This window comes from Balaenoptera musculus, chromosome 9, assembly GCF_009873245.2.
Source record: "Balaenoptera musculus isolate JJ_BM4_2016_0621 chromosome 9, mBalMus1.pri.v3, whole genome shotgun sequence".
NCBI lineage: Eukaryota > Metazoa > Chordata > Mammalia > Artiodactyla > Balaenopteridae > Balaenoptera > Balaenoptera musculus.
Window position 1 is genome coordinate 65,857,954 of NC_045793.1, and position 24,698 is coordinate 65,882,651.

The window sequence follows — 24,698 nt, forward strand, 5'->3', positions numbered from 1 at the left end:
TTAAAAGGTTGGGACTTTAAGCCACTTGATATCCTCCCAAACTCTGGAGAGAGGAGATTGAGTTCAACTGTGTGGTCAATGATTCAATTGATGCCTACATAATACAACCCCCCAGAAAGCTCTGGATACAAAAGCTCAGGCTGGTAAAGCACATCCATGGGCCAAGAGGGTGATGCCTCCTAGCTCCATGGGGAGACAACATGGACGCCTTGGTTTGGGACCTTCCCAGCCCTCGTCTATGTGTCTCTTCTATCAACTGGTTCTGATTTTTATCCTTTTGCTATAATAAAACTGTAATTGTAATGGTGCTTTCCTGAGTTCTCCGAATCATCCCAGTGAATTATTGAACCTGAGGGGGTAGTGGGAATCCCCAAATCTATAGCCAGCTGGTCAGAAGTGAGGTTGACCTGGGGACCCTGAAAGTGCACAGCTAGTGTCTGAAGTGAGAGCAGTCTTGCAGAGGACTGAGCCCCTAACCTGTGAAGTTTGGCCCAAATCCAGGTGGTTAGTGTCAGAATTGCATTCTACTTTCAGATGTATATTTTATTAAAAAAGGAAATAAACTTATTTATGAAAGAGCCCGTATCTATAGTTTATTTATTCAGCCATATTAAAACTTTGGGAATAATTACATACATTAAGGCATTTATGGACTTTTCCCCCCAAATTTAACATTTATAACTTTAACTAATATTAAAATATTAACTAATATTAAAAATCAGCCCGTGAGCCACAACTGCTGAGCCTGCGCGTCTGGAGCCTGTGCTCCGCAGCAAGCAAGGCCACGATGGTGAGAGGCCCGCGCACCGCAATGAAGAGTGGCCCCCGCTTGCCGCAACTAGAGGAGGCCCTTGCACAGAAACGAAGACCCAACACAGCCAAATAAATAAATAAATAAAAATTAAAAGTGCTAATAATTTTAGAAAAAAAAAAATCAGAAAAAAGTTCTAAGAACCCACTTTGGAAGTAGGGCTTTGTCAGCAATATAAACATCATATTTGAATGGAGTGTTCAGATTATGAAGTAATGGGAAATAAATTAACTTTGAAATTTAGTAGGGTAATTTTTTTTTTAACTTGATCCAATGCAGGGCACTGTTCTTTCAGTCAACAAGAATCATATACTGACATTGAAGTATTTCCAAACGATAATCTTTAAACACTAGTTTGCTGGATTCTAGTAAGTGTTAAACATAATTTTTATAAAAAGCATTCTGTGGTCAAGTAAGTTGGAAAATTGTTGCGTTAAGCAGGTCTCTTCACCCCGAGCTTTCTTTTTTTTTTTCTCTGCTGACATGAGCTGTGAATCTCTCGGAGAATGACTCAGACACTGCATTCTATGCTTATTAACTTTTTCCTATAGCATCTCACTGGACCAGTGAGAAATAGATCAACAGATCATCATGATACGTTGTAATTATAATGCATTAAAACTGGATTCATGTTTTGAGCTGTACAGAGTTTTAATGTTTAATTAGGCCTTTTTATGTCCATTTCCAGATACGGAAAAAAATGCAAAACTCAACAAACAAAAAACAAAACCCCCAAACTTAAGAAAGTTTCTTCTTAAATTATTTTATACTTTAAAGTTTTAAAGCATTAAAGGTCAAACCTATGGCAAAGGGAGAGGAAACTTATGCAGATAAACTTCCTGAAATTTTTTTTAATAACTATTTTAAACGACCATTTTGTTTTCTGTAAATTAACTAAAATTTCCTGTAAGGGCTAAATTGGCCTTCAGTGCGACTACGAAGAAATGGGATAAACATGAAGAGTAACTACAAGTAAAGATCTTCCTTTCAAATTTAACTTTAAAATGCCCACAAATGTGTTGGTGTGCTCTCAGGTTACTTTTTGAGCCCATTGATATGGCTTATGTCTAATATATAGTGCCTTCTTCATGCATTTACCAAAAAAAATTCCTTATGCATAAGCCTTACTCACTACATGACCATTTTGATGATGCTTTGAAGTAGAAAAAGACCTATGTTTTAAGACCTATGTTTTAAGAATGAGACTAAACTCAACTAATGGGACATAGAGCTTTGCAATTATTTTGGATTGCAGGACATTAACGTAACAGGAATCTATATGAGGGTCAGTATCTTTATGAATTATGAAACCTTATAACACAACTTCTCCGTGACATGGAGCACACAGAATCAAATGATAACACCAGATGTTTTTCCATCACACACGACATGATGGTAGCTGCAGGAAAATTTCCAAGGAAAGTCTCCCTCATCACCTCTCTAGTCCTCCTTCAGGGATCCTGTTAGAAAATAATGCTGGTATCCACACCTTATTTAAATTTGACCCTAGACACCTGCTTTCTTTTTGTACCCACATATCCATAATAGCCCCTTCTTTATTTCCCTGGTTCTTTAAACTTGCAACTGCTACTTCAGGAAAAGTCTGTTCCTCACTCCCTGTCTGTCTTTTACATTTGAAAGGAAAAAGATCTCAATTGTGAATGATGACTGCAAAAGCAATACTAGCTTCATCTGTACTATCAAATGAAAGATTTAAATTCTGAAATGAATTAGACATTAAAAAAAAATACTACCAACTGAAAAAGCTTTTCAGAGAAATCAGAACTCCATTTCAGCTTATTTACAAAACTCTATTGCCTTTTCTCCCTGGTTTAATTAAACATGCTCTTCCTCAACTACAAGCATCCACTACGATAGGGCACAATTTCTCACTCAATTTTGTTTCTAATTAACCTCTAATATTAAACTTATATCATCTTCTATAGAATCCCATTACAAAAAGGAATACATTGCAGGTATATTATGGTTGAGTGGTCATGTAGGTTATCCTCAGAATCTACTCTCCTCATATTCATAATTATTTTTATCAGATGTACCCTGAGTTCCACAATGTCTTAAAAGTACATGCTCTTGAACTAAAATCTACTTGTAGATTGAGTACTCTCTGAATTTTAAAAAATTCAATTGGGCACTTGTACCACAAATACACCCAGGATGTATTCCTTTTCTAAGTTTTGTTGATGGTCTTTTTTTTGTTCCTGTAAATTCTAATAGAAAAAAACCCCACACCTGTGGCATGTATACTAGAGTTTCTGACTGAATTAGGCAGCATCTGGTATTTACAGTTCCTTACAACATCAAGGGATGTCATTTAAACATGACACCTGCTTTAAAATCATCCACATCATAACTTCGGGAGGCTGGTGAAATAGGATGTAGATCGCTTAGGCTATTAGGCAATAATGTTAAATGCTGCCACATAAGGGTCAGCTATAGTTATAATATGAAAATATTTTATTAAAAAGCTTTTGTTTCACTTGTAAAATTTGTAGAGCTTTCTTTTTATTATAATACTTAGTGCTGTAGTGCAAACTACCTATGAAACAACCTGTAAGAAAGACTTTGAGTGCTAGCAAGGGTTTTGCAAAATATCAAATTTTAATGGGCATACTTTGAATCCTACAGATGCTTACAAAACCAACTGATAAAGCCATTCATTAATGTTCAGAAGGTTCTCTGTAATATCATTCATAAACATACTAGGCAAAGAGAGAAAGCTTTAATTAAGAAGAATTAATATAAATCATTATATTTAAAAATTAATGTTAAAGGGAAATTAATCTTACACTAATAAGGCATTAGACAAACTATGCTGAACAATTCAATAGTGACTACAGTTAAAAGACAAACTGCAATAATTAAAAGGGTGTAATGTGACCTAAAATAAGTAGTACAGCTGTTTAAATGCCAGCATGATGGTCAAATGGCAGTACAAAGTCCTGAGAATTTTAGAGTCATTGGATCATGAATACTGAGTGCACAAAGTCAAATGCACACAACACTTCAATATAATATTGTATTCTGTTTATGAATACAGCAGTAAATAAACCCAGAGCTCTCTCTTATTTCTCTATCTGAACCAAAAAAGACTTTCCTCAGGGCAATCATTAACTTGCCAATATCCTTTCCACAGAAGATCCTATAGACTCATTCTGTTTTCAAAATCATACCTAAACAGGCATTCACTTTATAAAGACCCATCTTTACAAATTTCAAAAGTTTCCTAATGTTCTCTTGCCCACAACTGGTAAGCAAGTGAACTATCTCCTGTGAGGTGCTGATTATTTTGCCTAAGACAGCATCACATTGTGATCCTCTAGGAAATGATCTTCATAGGCCTTTTGCACCAAGGTTAATAAAGCTCATGATCCCTACCAAACCCTGTGAGTGTCTGCATGACCCAGAGAAGTAGTCTTAAACTTTAAATGTGTTATAGAACCCCCTGGGGATCTTGTCAGAATGCAGATTCCCATTCAGCAGGTCTGCAACGTAGGTTGAAGTTTGCATTTCCAATGGTTTTTTCCTGTGACGCCTACGCTGCTGCTCTGTAGATGGCACTCTGAGTAGGAAGGGTTTAAATCCTAGTTGGCAAATGACAGCCCAGGCTGACAGCCTGTTTTTGTAAATAAAGTTTTACTGGAACATAATTGTGTAATTCACTCATATATTGTCTATGGCTGCTTTCATTCTATAACTGCAGAATCGGGTAGTTGTTACAGAGACTTTTTAGCCTGCAGAGCCTGAAATATTTGCTATCTGGACCTTTAGGAAAACATTTGGTAACAAGTAATCTAACCAAATAGCTGATTCTTGAGTTTCCTCATGGGCTCTCCAAATTGGTATTTGATAGGTATCAAAGCAACGTATTACTTTTAGGCGATAGGATACCTATGTATATTAAACAGCAGGGGCTCAGGAAGAACAGTCACATCAGATAGGCCTTTCTGCTTACTTGATATTAACAGATGATAAAATATCACAAATAAAATTGAATTCAATTTTAGAATATCTATTGATAGTACATTATGGCTTAAACTCCCTATAAGGAACAGCAAAGACAAATTTGCTGAGAGTAAAGATTCAAGAGAAGTGTCTGGAAGGAATTATGTAACTAAAAGGGCTGAAGACTTCAGCATCTGACATTTTTACACTTTATCCAATTCGCCTTCAAAGTGTTCCTTTGAGATAAATCTAATAGAAATGTTATTGCTTGTTTTCTCAAGGAAAGATGAGTGGACACAAAGAGAATTAAATGAACATTCCATACTCCCAATTAAAGTTGTAAACACAGGCTGGGAAAAAGCAAGTTGTCACAATTACTAATATAAACCAAGAGGTTAAGCTGTTGTCCAAATCTGGTGTTGTACAAAGCAGGCAATTCTGAACAATAAGCTTTAAACTGGAATAAAGAGACTTACCAATATCGATATTACTGGACTAATTCAGTGGAATGGGTGTGTGACTATTATTTCTTCTACCTACCAATTAGTAGGAGGAGAGAAGCATAAATATTTGATGAATATCATATAGAAAGTTTGTGGCATGTATATAGTTTATTCCAAAGATCTTAGTTGTTCTCAATGATCTGTTTGATTATATTCCAGAACTGTGACACAGAGGGAAGGACACCGTCTGGAAAAAAGGAAGCGTCCAAGCCTGATTGTGGATCAAATACAGCTACAAAAATTCTCTCCACCTCTTCACTCACTCATTCATTCTTTCTACAAATATTTACTGAGCACCTACTGTTCTAGGTGCTTGGGATACATGAGTGAATAAAGTAGTCCAAGATACCCTCACCAATCTACATTTTTGTACAGGATGAAATATAAATAATAAATACAATAAATAAGTAAATTATATGGTATGTTATAGAGTGATACATGCTTTTGAAATACAAAAAGCAGAGCAGAATAAGAGCTTTTGGGAGATCTGGGTAGGATTGAGGGGCAGCATAATAAAATTCTATCACTTATGTTTAAATGAAAATCTTGTACATGTGTACCTTGCATAAGCTAGGTTACCTCTAACATTCTTTAAAATATCAAGATTAAATGATATAATAAAAAAAAGTTCCAGAAATTCTACCTCTTGTTCTGTGAAATTTTAGAAGTGATTAACTTGAGAAGTACCTAGTACTATGTGCCAAGGCAATCAATTTCTAGTGAACCAATTAATTAAGATCTCAGAGTATTCTAGCAGTAAGTAGAAAATGTGTAATTTGGTTTTTTAATGATTTATAATCTGTTGCTAATAGTGACACCATTCAAGATTTCATACCAAAAGTAAATATACATAATTTGTATTATGATATCAGGATAGATAAATGCCAAAAATGTATTTATATATCAACATTTGTGCAGGAACTATATTTAATACCATATATCAGGATGGATGAAGACTTATGTGGCTCCCAAGCTATACTTTAAGATCTGATTTTTGGAGTATCGATATATTGCATTTTAGTACAGAGTCTATTCTTATGAGAAATTCCAGACATAATAGAATTGTGCCTCGAGTTTCAGACATTAAAAAAAAAAAAAAGGGTGACCAAATGGGAAATGACCTAAAATAATATACTTAAGCTGATGAAAGTCAAACTGTTTTATCAGTATAATAACTGATAATATGACCTACAGATGGATAACACAGATTAAGTAGAAATGCCATAAAGCCACTACTGAATAGGGTAGGGGATTAGTGTCTTTGTACTGCATACATGTGGGGATCAATTTTATGTTTAAACTGAAAGCCGTAAGAGACTTTTTCTTGAAAGCCACTTTAAACCCCATTCCCACCATTCATCTGGAAGCTGCTTTGGCTGAGCAAAGGCAGTGGTCATAGAAACTGCAAGTTAGCGCATGCCTAGGATAGAGCATCAGAGTGACAGCACTCCACTATCACTATCGGCATTGACAGAACAGCAGCAGTAATTCCCAAGAAATCAGGCAAGAGACACTCAATTTCCTCAGACTTTGAGTAAAAATGTTAGTAGACGCTAAAATATCCCGTTGGACATCCATCTTAGATCAGATTTAAGGAGAAAGGAGTGATGTTGGATAGACACAAAGAACTAAACTGCAACAGTTCACTTAAACATCTTAGATCCTTTCACAAGCTCCATGAAGTTCAGTGCTGCCAGGGACCCATCTTTTTTTCTACATGTGCTTTTCTTCTAGAATATACTACTGAATTCTTCATGCTTTGAATTGACAGTGCTAAGGCAGAAAGTCTACTGCCTTTGGCCAATTTCAGTTTTTCTGTACTTTTACTTTTTTCAAGGGATCAAACATTTTCGTGAGAGTCACAAGATATTTTTAAAGTTGTTTTTTTTTTTCTAAAAATAAGATTGACTCAAGTGTCTTACTGAAGCTCTCATGCATCTAATTAACAGGTCAAGGTAAAGTGAGAATATATGAGAGTCATTTTGAAAGCTCAAAGGTTATGTTAAAAACAAATGATTATCTTGGTGATTCACTATGCATAACAATTTAAAATGTGAGCAAACACCTACATGCTACATTTCAGGAGAAACATTTTTAAAGTGATCTTCACTTTTACATTTTAATGACTAACTATGATCTTCTACATTATTATATCAGCTCAGAATGCAAAGTGCATTTACATTTTTCCTGGTATCTAATTAATAGCACCTATGTTATTTGATATAGAGAATAAAAAACTCAATTACTCTTACAGAAGTTTTTCAAGGCTTACTAAACTCTTTTTAGTTATTGTTCTAAATGCATGGGATAATCTTAAACATAGCAATGCATGCATGCAAAATACTTATATCTAGAGCTTCAACATAAAGGACTCTTATGATGGGGGCTTATATCACTAGACTTTGATAAAACAGTAATTATGAGATAAGGTAAAAAAATAAAGGTCAGGGTTTTGGGAAACTGTTTTGGGGACAGATTTAAGAGATTTCATAAATGTGTCACCATGATACCCCATAATGGTTTATATATGTGAGATGGTCCTATTAGTTCATGTTGTTTTCTGAACCATATAATAAAAATGGAGGAGCACTGTTCCAACAGCAGAAGTTACTTCAGCGAGGTTGGAGGGTAACTACCATATCCCTCTCTCCCAGTAATTTAACTTATCTTTGTTAGGTCACCTCCGTGAAGAGAGGGGAATCAGTGTCCAGTGTTTGCAAATATGTGACATCCACGATTCAGGCTGACCCACTGTAAACTGATCTCATTCCATAATAAAAGGACAGATACATTAACATAAAACAATGAAGAAATATTGCTTAAGGCTGACTGTATTATGATGTAGAACCAAAGAGTTCACTGCATACTCTGGTCAAAACCACTCTTTATAAACTTTGGGCAATTCAATTATTGTCACAGTATTTTAGCCTTCTTTTTGATTTTTTGTTTGTTTGTTTGGAAGTCAAAAGTTTCCCAAGTGTATGTACCTTTTTCTAGTTTTGTTTGTTTGGGCCAATCTCAGCTTAATGAGGAATAAACGAGATGTTTGAGTTTTCACCAACTGCAGCTTTCAGTCTTTCTCCTCTGCCACGTGATATCTTAGGCACGTCGTAAATCTTGCCAGTTCGGTTATTAAAAGTCTGTCTAGTTTAACACTTTATTCTCAAATTAAATTCAATCTTCTCTTCTCCTCCCTCCTTTTCTGTACACGGACTTCGTGTGGATTGCTGAGCCTATTCAGTAGACTCTGGATCTGCCCCAGGGGAGGTTTCTGGCACCATTTTTGCCTACATGTAAGGCTTCCTTATCACCAACTTTGGGACCTAGTTGCCAACTTCTAGACAACAAGTGCCACCGAATGTCCTGTTACATATAAATGATATATCAATACAGAGTGGTGCCCCTAATGTTCAATTTAGAACACACTCCTGTAAACTTTCATTTCTCTCCATTCTGATACACTTGCATTTTACCTCCACCCCCAAAGACAGCAAATGTATAACAGTGAAGAAAAGTTGGATTACCATGGCTGTTACATCTGGATGTCTCCACGAGTCTGCCATTTTGATCGTAGCACGCCATTGCTTGGTAACGATATCCTTGACCACATTCCTTGATGTCTCCTTGTACCTTCATTCCCAGCAACACTTCCACTTTCCCCTCTGGCAAAATGCAGTCTGACCAGTTCCCCACAGGCTGTGCATTATATTTGTCACAGGGACAATACTGCGTCTCAATCAGGGGGTACAAGTGAGAATTTTTACATTTTTCCTTCTTTTTACTTTTTCCTGTGGAGAAAATTAAGTTGGAAAATATCAGCATTAATATCAAGCATCCCTAAGTTTTCTCCTTTCCTAAACTTCCTTTATCTTTAACCGTATTCAACAGTAGCCTATAAATAAATGCTATTTTCCCCCCTCCGTAGCGCTTTCTATGTAGGCTTTTGTTAGAACTGGGTGCTTTGCAAAGTGAAATTTCTCTTATTTTCTCACTTAAAAATAGCCCATTTTGAATAAGGCACTAACTGTTGTGCTGAATTTTACACTCCTCAAAATGATTAAAATCCTCTCAAATGATCATGTGCTTTCACTGACTGGGGAGTTTGAGGTAACTGCACAATTCTCTCCTTTATAACATGTGCAAAAATATGAAATGGAGAGAGAGAGTCACTGCACTGACATGCACAGTTAAGTAACTCTGTTAAATCCGAATAGATGGCTTAGTTATACAGTATTATGATTCAGAAAGTGAGATTTTTGCATTTACTTTTCTGATTGTGATTTTGCATCTTTCAGTATTTCTGAAAAATAATCACTTTGACATACTTGGTGATTAATGTAGGAAATAATAATATTCAAAATGAAGATATTTAATATCACAATAAAAATATTAGAAATGGTTTGTGTATAAATCTAAATAAATTCCCTTTTAAAATAAAAAACCTTGAGTATAACAGTAATATGTGCCTGAAAAATATCATTATTTTAATTAGATCATAATTTATATTATATCATATATGTTATATACTTTTAATTATACTGCATGTAACTAATTACATATGTTTTACGTATATTTATCTCTAACTTTCATAAGCTGCCTTATATAATTTTCAACAGTCTTCATTATGACAGCTGGATCATTTTACAACTTTAAATTCTGAATACTCTACTAGCACCAATATTTTTAGGTTTCTTTTGCCACTGACAATATTTTTGAGTGCATCAGAGTTTAGTTCATTATGACGGCTCCTGTTCCTGCTCGTTATATTACAGCTTTTTGTCATTGTGACTACCTTTTAAAATGTGTTTTCAGGTACAGAATTAATGCCATATTTCTCTTCCAGGATATGAAGGATAATCTGAGGCTGTGACAGTGAGAATGGCTTAAGAAAGTGAAGTGGCAACCTTTCCCCATATTCCTAAAAAACTCTTCTCCAAGTACTTCACTGTCTGTAGGTAATCCACCAAAGGTACATGTTTAAACCAAAAATTAATCTACCGCGTATTGTATAGGGAGACAGAGTTCAGTTTTCAAGGCTACTTTTTCTTTCTACTAAAGGTACATAATGCATCTGTCACTGCCAACTTACATCAAAATACGGCTCCGAATCCATTGCCGTATTATGTGTTAGTGTAATAATAATAACGCATATCTGTGCATTTTCCAAATACACTGTCAGAACTATCTTGGCCTGACTTCTTACTGTGTTTTTCTGCCTTGACAAGTGTTGGCTTTGGCATCCCAATTATTCTTACCAACAATGGTGCGCTTTCTGGTCCTAACTGCACCACAGTCTCCATTGCATGAAGAAAACTTGGACCAGCTGGTAAACTGACAGTCATCTTGGCAGGGGATCTGGCAGGCTTGGGTGAGGGCTGGCACGGGGCCTGCATACCGGAGACATTCATGGATACCAGTCTGTCCACCATCTTGCTTTCGACAAGTAATGGCTAAAGGGAAAGCAAAAAGCTGTTTATCATGAATCTGAATGTCTGTAATCACTCTGTAATTTACGAGTTAACCTAACATTTCTTACTCAGTCAAAGGAGTCCTCTTTTAATTCTTTATTTGCAGCAGAAATCTGGTAGGAGTGTTTTTAGTAATCACGGTAGTCATTAAATTGATCCTATAGGATTTTTTAAATAACAGATAACCCTCAGACACACACACACACACACACACACACACACTTAGCAGTTTTTATTAGATGCTATTAAGGATTTCATGTCACATGTGGAATATACTTAGAAATGAATTAAGAGACAAATAAATAATACATGGGTTCTGATAATAGTTTATGCTGAACTAAACATATTCATGGTGGTGCTGGGAGACACCGCATACCTTTAATAGTTGTTTTCATACCGTTGTCCACTGTGGGATTTCTATACAGAAGGGTCTTAATGGCAGCAAATTGGTTGGAAGGTTTGGGTGGAGAGAGAACACTTATGAACCTTGTGAAGCTCCATTTGCATAGAAAGCATGTTTTTGTTTTTTAAATTATGCTCAAAGTTTGTTGTGATGGCTTTGAAGTGGTTAGTGGTTAATGGGAGGAGGCGTTGTCAAAGTTCCCCACTTCCCTGTGTGTACAAATTCTTCACACGCACAAAGAACAACCATGAATTTAAAATGAAGACAAAAACTTTTAGCAATCTTAATCTATCATATCATAATTGACATTTCCAACAATTACATATGGACTCTCCAAAAACAGTCAAGTAATTTTGGCTTATATATATTATTTTCCCCAAGACATTGTTCTACTGAATATTTTAAACCAAGTCATAGTTGTATTATGTATTGAATATAAATGTAGAATTGCTTAAAGGTAACAGGTCTTAATGAAAAAGAGCAAGTGATGTTTAAGTCCTCTTTATCCCTCAGCCATTTCCTGCTGTTGGTTTTAGAAATACTTCATTTTTTTTTTTGGAGGAAGCAGATGAAACATTTAGACCTCAGTCCTGAAGTTATGTCTTCATTGAACTAGCTTAAATGGCCCAGTCAGACTGATTTACATGGCACTTTCAGGTTTGTGGTCTCGGCTGACACTGCAGCTGGTCTCTGCCCTGCTTAGAATTCTATCATCATGAAACTATGATGAAGGAGCCTGGCATTTTGATCCTAAATTACAGTTAGGGCACACAGGGCCCCAGGTTGGACAAGACTCTCTGGATCTGTACACTAAAACTTAACACCCAGTAGTATAGGACTGTGTGATGGGGTGTGTAAAAAGATTTAACAGTTTTAGCAAAGGAAGCCTTTCTCTGTGTAGGTGAACACAACTTGTCTCAACTGCTGTAGGAAAAGTTACATAATTGTGCAAATGTAGGTGAAAACTCACCTATCTCTTAGCTATAGATATCTCTTCATTTAATATGCGCAACATTGGAAGAGCCAATTTGTATGACTAGACAGCGGTCCCTGAATTTTACAGATATGAAAACCTGGTTGAGTGGACTGTAGTAGCCTTTAGGAAGGTTATATGACAGGAAAAAATATTAAGTGCTCCAAAGAGATTCTCACCACTTGGGAGAGGAGTTGTCTGGTGCACTGTGGTTATCAGACCAGTGTAAGGTAGAGGCTCTCAAATCAAGCTGCGGATGATAATCACCTGGATAGCTTTTGGAAAAATGTCTACGCCCTTGCTAGACTCCAACATTCTGATTTAATTGGTTGAGGACAGGGTCCCAGGCATAAACATCTTTTTAAAGTTCCCTGATGATTCAAACACGCAGCAGTAGGTAGTGTATTTCCACTGGCATCAGAAATACCTGGAATGCTATTAAAGTTGAAGATTCTTAGATTCATTCCAGAGCTCCTGAATGAGATCTCTGTGTGTGAGGTCAAGGAAAATGCATTTATTTTCAAGTTGCTCAGATGTTCCTTATGCACATTCAAGCTTAAGGCCTATGAGCCTGAGTATTCGAGTCACTAGGATATGTTTGCCTGAGACTTGTGACTAAAACTGAAGGTCATTTGGTACCCCCAATCACCCTGGCACTGTGCCAAGCTTTGGGAAACAAAGGCTGAGCATGTAGGAGGGAACTAAGGGGAGCTTAAACTTGGAGTACAAGGAGTGGACCAAAAAGAGCATCCATGTAGCTTGGAAGAATGTTATCTGTGGATTGGTATAGGAGGAATCCATAAAATGCAGTATATTAATAAGCTGACGTGATTTTGCAATTCTCTCTACACTTGCTTAAATAGTTTATACACAGTAAGCTCTGATAGTTTGTGGGCAAAGTTGCCCAAGGATGCTCAAGAGGAAGGATGGATAAAGAGGAAAATATTAGGCTTTTACTGATCAGAATATGTAGGAACCTCAAGAATGATTAATTTGGAAAATAAGAAATTTGACCATCAGAACTCTAAGCTATGAAGAGGGTCACACTACAAAATTAAATTTATGTTGTTTGAAATAAGCCTACTTTTATCTAAGCATTCCAATTTGGTTCTCTGAAATAGAGACTTGACTATAAATCTTTTAAACTAAATGAAATTGCCTTAAGTTCTCCATTAAGGTTTTCTCTCTAAGGTTCCCTGTTATAAATTTTATTTCATAATTGCTCCAACCATCGTCACATTAAGGGACACCAAAAAACCAAAATAAAATAAAGTAAAACCACTATCAATACAATTCCAGAAACTAATTTCTTCTGTGCAAATCTATACCATTTACATAAATCTAAAGCCTATATACCTGCAGTACGTAAAATCTCAAAAAGTATCTCAAGTAGGTGAAAAGAAACGATGTGTAAAATTCCCAAATCTGTACTCAGAAACCCACTCAGCACGTCACTCCCCTTACCTGAGCATTTAGACAGAGTACCTTGAGTGAATTACTCATGCCGTGTGATCCAAACAAGTAGCAACGGTACCATTCGTACAATATATTGAAGTTTATCACACATCTCAACTTGTTTCTATTGTGACTTGGAGGAAATACAACAATTCAAACACAGGAATGTAATCTGAAATGAACTTCCTGCTATTAGGGTGAAGAAAACATAAATGTTTGGAAAGGAAACCATCTGGTCTCTCAACTTTATAAATCTTAAAAATCATTTTTAAGGCACTGAAACCAGGGTGGTTTTAACTGTAGAAAAGATGCGTCATCCTAAGCATGGTTTCCTTGCACACCAGAAAGCTACACATACCCAGACAATTGTATTTGTATTTACAGGTGCAGGATGCATATCTTGTGTATAATGATTATGCAAGTTTTCTTTGGGCTGAGGCCTTGTTAGGAAGAAGGGCCAAAACCCATGTTGCCCTATGGATGAATTACCATGAAAATGACCATGAAAGATTCTTAGTGAGGTCGGCATATATCAAAATAATTATTTTAAAGTAAAATTCCATCTTTAACTCTAGGCTGATTATATCCATCTGTTTTATTTAAATTTTATTTTATTTATATGAAGCACAGAAGTTAAGTGTCACAGACAGGCTGCTTCCAGCAGGCTGAAAACCTAGGAGACATTCATATGACTACTTTGTGGCTTACTTATAAATTAAGCTAGGCAAGCTCAGCCCATCAATACTGCGGGAATGTTGGAAAGATGAGCAAGAAAGCCAGTTTCTTCAACAAATAAATGCCCTGAGAAAGGGAGCTCAAATTGTTAGATTAAAAGTGACTGAAGAAATATTCTAGCCAAACGCAATGTGGAGACGTTTATGAACCCTGATTTGAACAAACTGATTGTAAACAGGCATTTTTGAGTCAATGGGGGAAAATTAAACGTGGTATGAATATTAGACATGGTATGAATTATTCAATTTTGTTTAGTGTTATAATAATACTCTTGCTATGTTTAAAAATATTAGGTATTTATGGATGATGTATATCTTACCTGGGAGTTGCTTTACAATACTCCAGCAAAATCTCTTTAAGGCTATGAGGAGTGGCAGATGACCAAGAGTGACAGCATGTTAAAATCTGTTGAAGCCGTGTGAGTGATGACTACACGACTAGTATTCATTACCACAGCCTCTCTACTTTTGTGTATCTTTGAAACTTCCCATGAATTTAAATAAAAATGATTAATAAGTAGAATAAGTAGAGTCAATTCCAGAATGTTTTCATGTAAGTTGAATTTTGAGCTATGTTTTAAAGAGGAGACTAATAAAGGTTCCTGAAATGAAAGGGAATAGATAACATTGGTTTGAGCTAAAAGGACATGGATATCTGCGTTATGCATATATGAGTATGTAAATGGAAGGCTACCGATGCAGCTCTGAAGTAAATCTAATAGAATTCAGAATGGAGTTGCTCATCTTCATTTTCTTGAAGAGGAATGAAATGCCCTTATTATTCAGGATGCACAAAAAGAAGGAGTTCTATTGGTCTGTGGATTGCCCTTTGGCATGCAAGATCATGTTGTCATTTCATTTGAATAATCAGAGTGAAATAAATGACTAGATCTAAAATGTGCACACAGAAGTTCATTACAGGAAACAGAATAAGATCAATGCCCGAGTGCAGTGAAAACTGTTGGATTATTTGTAACAAAGAGTTCAAGGAGCTCTGAGACCTTATTTATTAAACTGAGCCATATTAACACGGTTTATCCCACAGCAACAGCATCTGGGTAGCCCTGGAGACAGAGTATTTTCACCAGACTGAGTGATTAGAGGAGTGATTTTTTTCCTATGGTGTTACAAAAAAAATGACAATAGTGAGAATGAATCATGTAGAAATAAAAAAGAAAAAGCTTAATGTGAGTGGGAGCTAGTTACCAAGAGACCTAATTGTGCTTAGAAATAAGACCAAACCTATAAATAATGCAAGAGGGCTCCAGTTGTTTACTAGGTGGATTTAATGATCCTGGTCTTTCTCTGTGTGGAAGAGATTTTCACTGACAAGTTTGCCAAATTACACTTCCTAATTACAATTTGTGAATGTAACTCTGGCAGAAGGGAAAGAAATGCACTTTTCTTTCTTATTGATCCTAAATAGTTACCAATGATCCCTAGTCTTATTGATGCTCATAATATATGCAAAAGTCCTTCTCTGTGGACTTACTAGGAAATAATAATCAGCTCCCCATGGAGTAGCTTAGACCAAGGTCAGCTAGATCCTTGATTGGGATCTGGAAAGGGTTAACTAACTGCATCACAACGAACCAACTAACTGGGCATTGAGGAACCATCACAAAGACAGACATCCTGGTGTCAAGCTTATTTTAGCAGCTATTTAAAAAATAGCAAATGCTAATCATAATTTTATGACAGGACTCTCATAGAGAGATAAAACAAAACCAAAATCCCCAAATCAGCTAGAATGCTAATAGTCACAGAAAATTAGAGGAAGCCATTTAAAAGTAGAAATAATTCTAGAAGTTTTAAATAACAGCTTATATAAATGAAGAGTACAAAAATATTACACGGTAATTAATAAGTATATTAGCCCAAAGAAGAGTTTAAAAATCACGTCTGTGCAAAATTTCTTTAAAGCAAGCTCTTTGACTCTTTTTTACCTAGTTCTTTTTCTGTTTCCATTATTTTCATTCCTATTATATAACAATCTCTGAAAATTAACAGATTAATGTGAGTTACTGAGATAAACTGGCCCAGATATTCTGGGCCTAACTTCAACAATGCCTCTAAGGTATAATCTTTTAAAAAGAACAAAGTGGACCAGAATTTAAGCAAGAGTGATGCGAAAGGTGTCAATATAGCTTAAGCTACTTAATTTAAGCATAAGATTTAAGCATATTTGCTCACAAAAAATAACAGCATAAATTGTAGTTAAATACTTATATCTCACATTCTACAAATTCACATGGATTTAATTTTGGTGGAGGGAAAATTAGAACTTTCTTTCTTATTCCTAGGCTTTCCTTGAATAACCTTTTTAACGAATAAGTGATGTCGGGTGAGGACTCCCAGGACCAGGAGGGTCCCTGCCACGTGAGGCATATAATTAAAGTTTTTTTTCTTTTTTCTGTGGTCTGGATTTGAGACTACATCTGAATCATGCTGGCTTCCACATAAAGAGATTGATGTCAAATCTCAGTGACAGGTTAACATTACAGGGGACATTCCTTGGCAGGCAAGGATACAGAGGGGGTGGGGGATTACGATAGGTAGGGTTGACCCTGGGGATTATTAACTCTAGCTCCATCTGATTTATAGAAAGTACACTTGGCAGGAAATAGCATTAAGATCAACACAGAGATTGAGCAAGAGTAAATTTGAAATTATTTTTATAACATCCCAGCATCTAATCGATGATATTTTTGCATCATATTCCTGGTATAAATATGTCACAAAGTAATAAACACTGGAATTATTTATACACACACACACACACACACACACACACACACACATGTATACACATTTTAAGTAGTAGTGACATTGTCCTTTAGGGCAGTCAGAGAGAAAAAAATAAGTAAATTGTCCAAAATTGTCATTAATATGAGCCACCTCTTTTATTTTGAATGCAAAGGTAATGATAACTCTAGCTACGGCTAGTATGGCTATGTTTCAGTGACATAGTCACTGACCAATCAATAACTTAGCCCTCTAAATGCCATCTGAATTGTAGAAATGTGAGCAGAGAGAAGAGACAGCAGAGGTTACAGTTCCATTAAAAGTTTATACACAAGTGACTTGAATAGCATGAAGCAAATAGAACTGGTTTATACACTTAAAAATTAAATAGATTGTGGACATAACTTCACGTTATTTGCATTTCTTTTATTGACAATATTATAGGAAAGATGCCTATTTCAAAAGCCCTCAAAAATTTCCCTGTGAGATTTAAGAATGATTTAAGTTTTAAAATTGCAAAATCCTGTTAATTCCGTCTTTAAAATACCTCTTTCTCCTCTCTCTTTTTCATTCTTATACCATTAGATAAAATTTCCTGGAATACACCATCCTCGATATTCAAAGCCTTGCTAAAATTCTTTACTACTTCTAACTTCCTACTGTGTTCTAATGTAAAGCATTTCCACAGAAAGCACTTTCACATAGTTTTGAAATACACAGAATGTAGACTTGGTCAAGACTGCATTTACTTGATTGTAGTAGAATCTTCCTATCTTCTTATGCCTGGGTTATTCTAACTCAGTTGTGGATAAGGTTGATTCTCAATGATTTGCTTTATGGCGAGTGCCAGTGCTGAGGTGGTAAGCAGTTACCATTAGTGACTCGTTAAAGAGACTCTGGGAACATAACTGCCTCCCAGCTCCTTTGAAATGCATCACCAGGGATAGTTCCTACACTTGGAACAATTATGCTATTAATAGTACTAAGAGTAAAAATGAAAGTCTGCCTATAATGGCCACTTTTTAACAGGTGGCTAAAAGTAGGTACAGGTGACTCAAAAGGAGAACAACAAGGATGGCTTGCTAGAAGCTGGTAGGTAAATTTAGAGTTATATTTTTTTCTACTAACAGGGAAGGTTCAAGTCATTTTAGAGAAAACGAATCATAAAAGGTGACCTTGTAAGTGTTCTGCTGAGTGAGGCATAGTATATGAGACACACATTATTGCTTTTCTATGCATACTTAGTAAATTAACTCCTTTTTTGGTTCATATGATATTTTTATTTAACTGAAGAAATCTAAATTATCATTTCAAAATGTAGTCCACATCAGAATGAAGGTCAAGATAAATCCTGTTCTTCCTGAGCCTTGAAATGCAGTGTTTTACAATTACAGCCCATCTCAATTCAAAAGCTAAATTTGATCTGTTTCAAGATTTCGTAAGATTTCCAGTTATGAGAAGATTCACACAGAGTATTTGTTAACCCTCTTTAAAACAATAATTCCCTGTACTATACAAGCTGAAAATATTGGAGTTCAAAATCATATGATCATCTTTGACTCAGTTAGGTCTACCTCTGCTGCTATTGTCTGCTACTGAGTCCTAAAGTTATTTTCCTCTATTGTATGTGGAAAATCCATTTATTTTCCCCCATTCCGACTACAGTGGTTCCAGTCTGAGCCCTTATTACTTCAACCTTGCATTGCTACAGCAGCGTCCCGGCTGGCGCCCAGACCCATGCGTCTTATCTTTCTAACTTACTCTGAACACGCTGACAGATAAAACACTGCTTTCATCAGGTCCTTGCTCCTACCACTTATTGAACAAGGTCTAAAATACTGATCCTGACATTTTTAGTCCTCTACAAAATTACCCCAGGCTCCAGCTCACATCTTCAGAGCTTCAATCTACCCACTTTTCTGTGAACACATTTAATGTTTTTGTTTTTCTTACCTCAAATGCTTAACTTATAGAATTGCTCTCATTTCGTAGTCTTTTCTCTTTTCTACTTATTCTAACATTACGGTTCAAGTCAAGTCCCAGCTCATCCTTTAGATCTTTCTTAAGCTCTTTAGCTTCAAATGACTGCTTTTGCAACGGATTGGTTTCAGTCTTTAACTCATACTTGTTGGGTGACGTTACCATGATCTCATTTCCCTAAACAAATTAAATTCCCTGGGTTGAACATCTTCATCCCTTCCTGACACTCATGGCTCTTTCTACACTGTCTTCTGAATGCAGTCATAGTTACGTGAGTGCCTGAAATTAGAAAGTCTGAAGTGTTAGAGAGGAAGGGGGTAGCTTCTCCACAGTATTTGCTGACTGATATTAATCCTTACTACACAATTATTTTAATTATTAAAAAACCGCACAAGTCGGCATTTTTAAAGTCTCTGACTGGATAAGGGCAAAGATGGAAATAGCAAGAGTCTGACAGGTCAATTATGCAGAGTTCTGAAAACAGCCATGACCATCAAAAAAAAGAATTTTTTGCCTTTTTGCCATTAGTAAAGATATTTCTACTCTCTTAATTCTCCCCTTTTCATGTTTCCATAGAAATATAGGCTCTAAGAAAAAAATCTTTATCAAGGCAATAAAGAAAAAGATTATCTTCATATAGAGGTTAAAGGAGTTCTTCGGAGTATATTTATGCATATATTACTTGTTATAATGCAACTTTCTCTTCCCAGATATCCCATAAGATTGCTGATAGAAAAAGTAGCCTGACAAATATGGCAAGATGAGGAAGCATTACTTAGGTACAGGCAGAGGAAGAGGCACCAGTAATAGGAAACCAAGAATGGGAACCATCAAATAGGCAGGAGAAAGTGGCACTGAGGAAGCCGAAGATCCCTGTCGCAGTGGAGATGGGTAGATATTACAAAGTAGTCACCTAGGATGAGGAATAAGCAGAGGTTTTCAGATTTGGAAATGAGAAGATCACTGGTAATCACAGAAAGAAATGTCTTTATACAGATTGTGTCAAAAAACAAAAGACCCGTGTTAATATTGTTGCTTTTATGCCTACAGTGATCTATGCACACATTCACTGAGGCCATGATCTAACAGGAAGGGGAAAGGAATTAACATTTAATGAAGATTTAATATGTGCAAAGCGCTGAAAGGATCATTATGTTCTCAGCCTCAGAGGGAGGAAATAAATAAACCAAGGTTGTGCAGTTAAGTAACAGAGTTTGAAACTAAAGCTGTTTTCACACTTGCACAGCTTCCACCACATCTTAGATTTCCTCCAGTGGTATTCTACAAAAATATGGTTTTCATCTTTTTTACCTAACTTCATGTCACACTTTGATCCCTGGATATCATCTCTGCATAGACTGTAGAATATGAAAATTGGAATAATCCTGAAAGATCATTTGGTCCAGCCCTCTTTTCTTTTTTTCCCCATGTAAATAAACTGATACCCAAAAAGGTAAAGGGATGAATAAAACTCACATTGTATTAGTGAAAGAACTGGGACTAAAACTTACGTTTCTTGATTCCCAAACTCATGCCTGTTTTCATCATAAACTCTATGTAGGGTCTAAATTGTATGCAAATGTATGCTTGATTCAAGGAGGAATTAGCAAGGCATGACAAGAAAGTCTTATATCCCTCAATTTCTCCATGAATGGTTTCAAATGGGGAGAATGACTTTTTTAATTCTAAATACCTAAGTCTCTATAACTGTAAAGGAGACAGTTATATTTTAGCAGATGCTGATGGTGGAGGATACATAATGAAAAATAAGCATATAAAATAAAATCCTAAATCACTAGATAGTTAATATTAATTGTAAACTAAGTGTTATGTTTCAAACGAAGATTCCTAAAATGACTATCGTAATGGAAGATTTTTACAAAAAAGACGCTATTTTTTGCAACTTTTAAAAAAGCAATCTTTTCACTGTAAAGAAAAGGGGTCCTGGATCAAATCAGCAAAAACTGGAATCCAATTCTGTGTGTTCAGAGTTCTGCAACATCATCAAATACATAACTACAAATGAGAGTGCAAAGCATGTTTTTATGAATTAAAAAAGGTGGCTGTGTATTCAATTACATATTCAGCTACATTTTAGATATGTAGCAAGAATTACATTCTAAAACTCAACATGAGTAAAAAGAATCATGTACTCTTTACAGACTGAATTTGCTACACGTATAAATAACATGTTCCAAAGCCTGGAATGTAAGTATTATCCATAATATCTAGTAAATAATCATGGCAAGTTGGAAACATTTCCATCACTCATTTCTGCAAGAAACCATGTTATCTAGTAGCGTTGACAGATTGCAATCCACATATGGCAGGTTTAGAGTACATAAATCTGCCATTTAAAAATCAGTACTAAATATGAGCAGAATTGGGGGTTGCCATGACAATGACAAGGATGTCTTTACTGAGAATTTCTGGGAAAGTGAACCAGTTATATTACATTTTATGCAATCACGTATATATAATGCATATGGGCAATGATGTAAGGATCTTATTGATTGTTAAGGTGACAAGCAAAGTGTTATGGAATACCATGAGCCAAAAGCTAATTACAAGAACAACAACAAAAACAAGCTGCAGTGTACAATCTATGTCCTAACGCTTTCAAGAGCTTGGTCTGATCATCTTCTAGATATGAATGAGGGGAAAGTTTAACCAGAGGAGTTATGAACTAATGTCAAAGAACCAAGGACACAATTTAAAAAGTCAGGTTTCCATGTTCTGGTGTAAGGTAGAATGGGTGGTAGCAGATTCTTAACTGCTTTGCTCTGTTTGCCTAGCATGGCATCAAAATGACAAACTCTTCAAGCTACTGGTTAAGTTAGTGCTGTTGGAGAAATGCAAAGCAAATCAACTGTAGAACAGGGCCTCCCACCTCTTGCCTGCCGTCCGGGCCCACAGCCCTCCTGCGCTCCAGGGCTGTCCTGTTGCACGCTCCAAGGGACTAACTGGCACCTGCGCCATTTGTGAGTCTTCCACCTACAGGGAAAGAACAGAAGCCTCATAGAGAAGAAGCAAACGTACTAGGAAATCACAGAGACCCAATGCCAAGGAAGCATGACTTTGACCACTGCAAACAGGAATTTATTTGACAATGCTGATGAACTTAGTTGCAGGGCAGGAATAAAGATGTAGACATAGAAAATGGACTTGAGGACATGGCGTGGGGTGGGGGAGCTGGGGCGAAGTGAGAGTAGCATCGACATATATACACTACCGAATATAAAATAGTTAGCTACTGGGAAGCAGCAGCATAGCACTGGGAGATCAGCTCGGTGCTTTGTGACCACCTAGAGGGGTGGGATAGGGAGGATGGAAGGGAGGCTCAAGAGGGAGGGGATATGGGGACATATGTATACATATAGCTGATTCACTTTGGTGTACAACAGAAACTAACACAGTATTGTGAAGCAATTATACTCCAATAAAGATCTATTAAAAAAAAGTCCTATCTAAATTTAATTTAGATTTTCATCAAGGAATTATAAGAGGCAGCACTAAATATAAAAGTACTTCCTACTGCAGTGGAGACAAGAGTCCATCACTGTCAAGTTCTAAAGGAATGGACTCTACTGACAGCATTTAGCCTTTTTATTTTATTTTTTTTAAGGCTGCACTGCGAGGCATGTAGGATCTTAGCTCCCCAACCAGGGATTGAACCCGTGCCCCCTGCAGTGGAAGCACAGAGTCTTAACCACTGGACCACCAGGGAAGTCCCACATTTAGCCTTTTTAATGATTAGGACTGCCAGCAGATGTATCCAGATAGTACCAGAAGTGATGTGTTCCACTTTAGAAAGGTATATTTATTTTACATTCAAGTTATAAAATTGCATTCAAGTCATGAGCCTTTTGTATAGTGCTCTTTCGATTAGCATTGTAGGGGTAACTCAGAAGCTGCAATTTATAATACACTTCACAAAAACAAATCCCCCAAATAAATAAGTTTGGGATAACAGTTAATGTTCATCATGAAAGCATGCAATTATACTGTTTGTCATCTCAGAATTAAACACAGATAAATTAAGATGACAAATTTGCCATCAATTTCATCTTAAATTATTATTTTGGGATCACACATTCCATCGATTGATGCCATATTTCATTTGTTGTCAGGACTGCAATTATTCACCACATCAAGTTTCAATTAGGTACTTTTTTTAATAGTTATGAAAAAAAATTTTTCTAATAATCAAGATGACGACATATAGCTTCAATAACCTAAATTTTCGTTGAGGTGGCCACAAATGAACAAAACAGACATCTTACTAACATCAATGAGACAAAGATGTCATTTCGTGACCCAGAATGCCAGCATTTATGAGGAACAGGTTCTCTTTGGAGCCAGGGGAGGAATGCTTAGGCTATTCCTGTAAGTGAAAAAGAACTGCTTCCAAAAGCATATGTTTCGTAATTATTAATCACTTTTCTGCATTTTCTATAGATTATATCAACGTAAGAAATTCTTCAAGCTCCTAAAGCTTATAATACAGCTTGGAAGTTTACACAAGTATTTGTGTCCCTGGAGATGATTTCAGTAGCAAAGCAGCTCTTTAAAACAGGCAAGAGATGGGACCCACAGTCATAAACATCCTGAGTTTATGGGCCATGTTGGCTTCCTTTTCTCATTGTCGGAAAGACCATGAACCCGAAGTATTTTGCTTAGTGCATCGCTCAGAAGGCTTTCCCTTCACTCCATTACCTGTAGCTTTGGCACACTTGAGGGGCCTCGCAGGCCTTCTCTTCATAGAGAGGATCCGTGCAGTCCTTGCCTCCGTTGGCCGGCAGCTGAATGATGACCTGGTGCCGAGTCTGCTTCCTGATTCCGGAGTCCCCTGGAATGAGGCAGCTTTTTTAACCTCTGTTCTCTGCACTGATGAAAGAATCTCCAAATACCAGCCTGTGTGAAGAAATTACATTGCTTCCAGCTCCATGTGCTTTGACATCCCTGACTGAGAGGCCTCGTCTAGTCATTTCCTAAATTCTCCCGAGGACCGCTTATATTGAAAGCCAATCAGTGTACATTTAAAAATCTGAAGAATGGAGAAAATAGTTCCACAGTCAGCTAGTCTTCCTAATGCTCACTTACAACGTGATTGCTCTTTTGTATGCTTCTTTCCCCTTGAGAAATATGACAGATCTAATTAATCTGTTTTTCTCTGCCTTAAGTTTATTTTCATGCCGTTTCATATAGCCCTGTTTACCACATGGGACTCATACACATCTAATGAATCTTTCTCAGGAGAATATATTCAACGTTTTAATGTGAAATTCTATTTCTTTGTTATTCACTTAATTTGAAATGTATAACTCGTAAATTATTCTAGTCATTTATTATTCATGTTAAACACTTTAAGATCTTTAATTCAGGTCACATCCTAAACATCCGAGCTATAAGTAGTGAAATGAAAGTCATTTCCTAGAGGCAGAATTTTTAGAGAAGCATTCAAAATAGCAATAATTACTATAAGTAAGTTACTCCAAATTATGTTACAAAAACAATGGAAATAATTAAGATTTACCTTCGATGAAGATATCAAATTGACAGTATTGCTGATATAAAGATGCTCAGAATTTTTTAGTATGAGAAACAGATGGTATATAAGACTTGACAACTTTAATAAAATACATTCCAACTTACAATATATA

General features: G+C 36.2%; 1 protein-coding gene across 3 annotated transcripts in view; it reads right to left on the reverse strand.

Annotated features, from left to right (window-relative positions):
• Positions 1–24,698, reverse strand: part of THSD7A (thrombospondin type 1 domain containing 7A) — a 741,583-nt gene that overhangs the window by 49,420 nt on the left and 667,465 nt on the right. For all 3 annotated transcript variants that reach the window (XM_036863122.1, XM_036863123.1, XM_036863121.1), the window contains 4 exons: positions 23,752–23,884; positions 21,926–22,029; positions 10,533–10,727; positions 8,802–9,065 (listed from right to left, as the gene is read on the reverse strand). In XM_036863122.1, the coding sequence (XP_036719017.1) occupies positions 8,802–9,065; positions 10,533–10,727; positions 21,926–22,029; positions 23,752–23,884 (696 nt within the window). The remainder of the gene's footprint in view (positions 1–8,801; positions 9,066–10,532; positions 10,728–21,925; positions 22,030–23,751; positions 23,885–24,698) is intronic.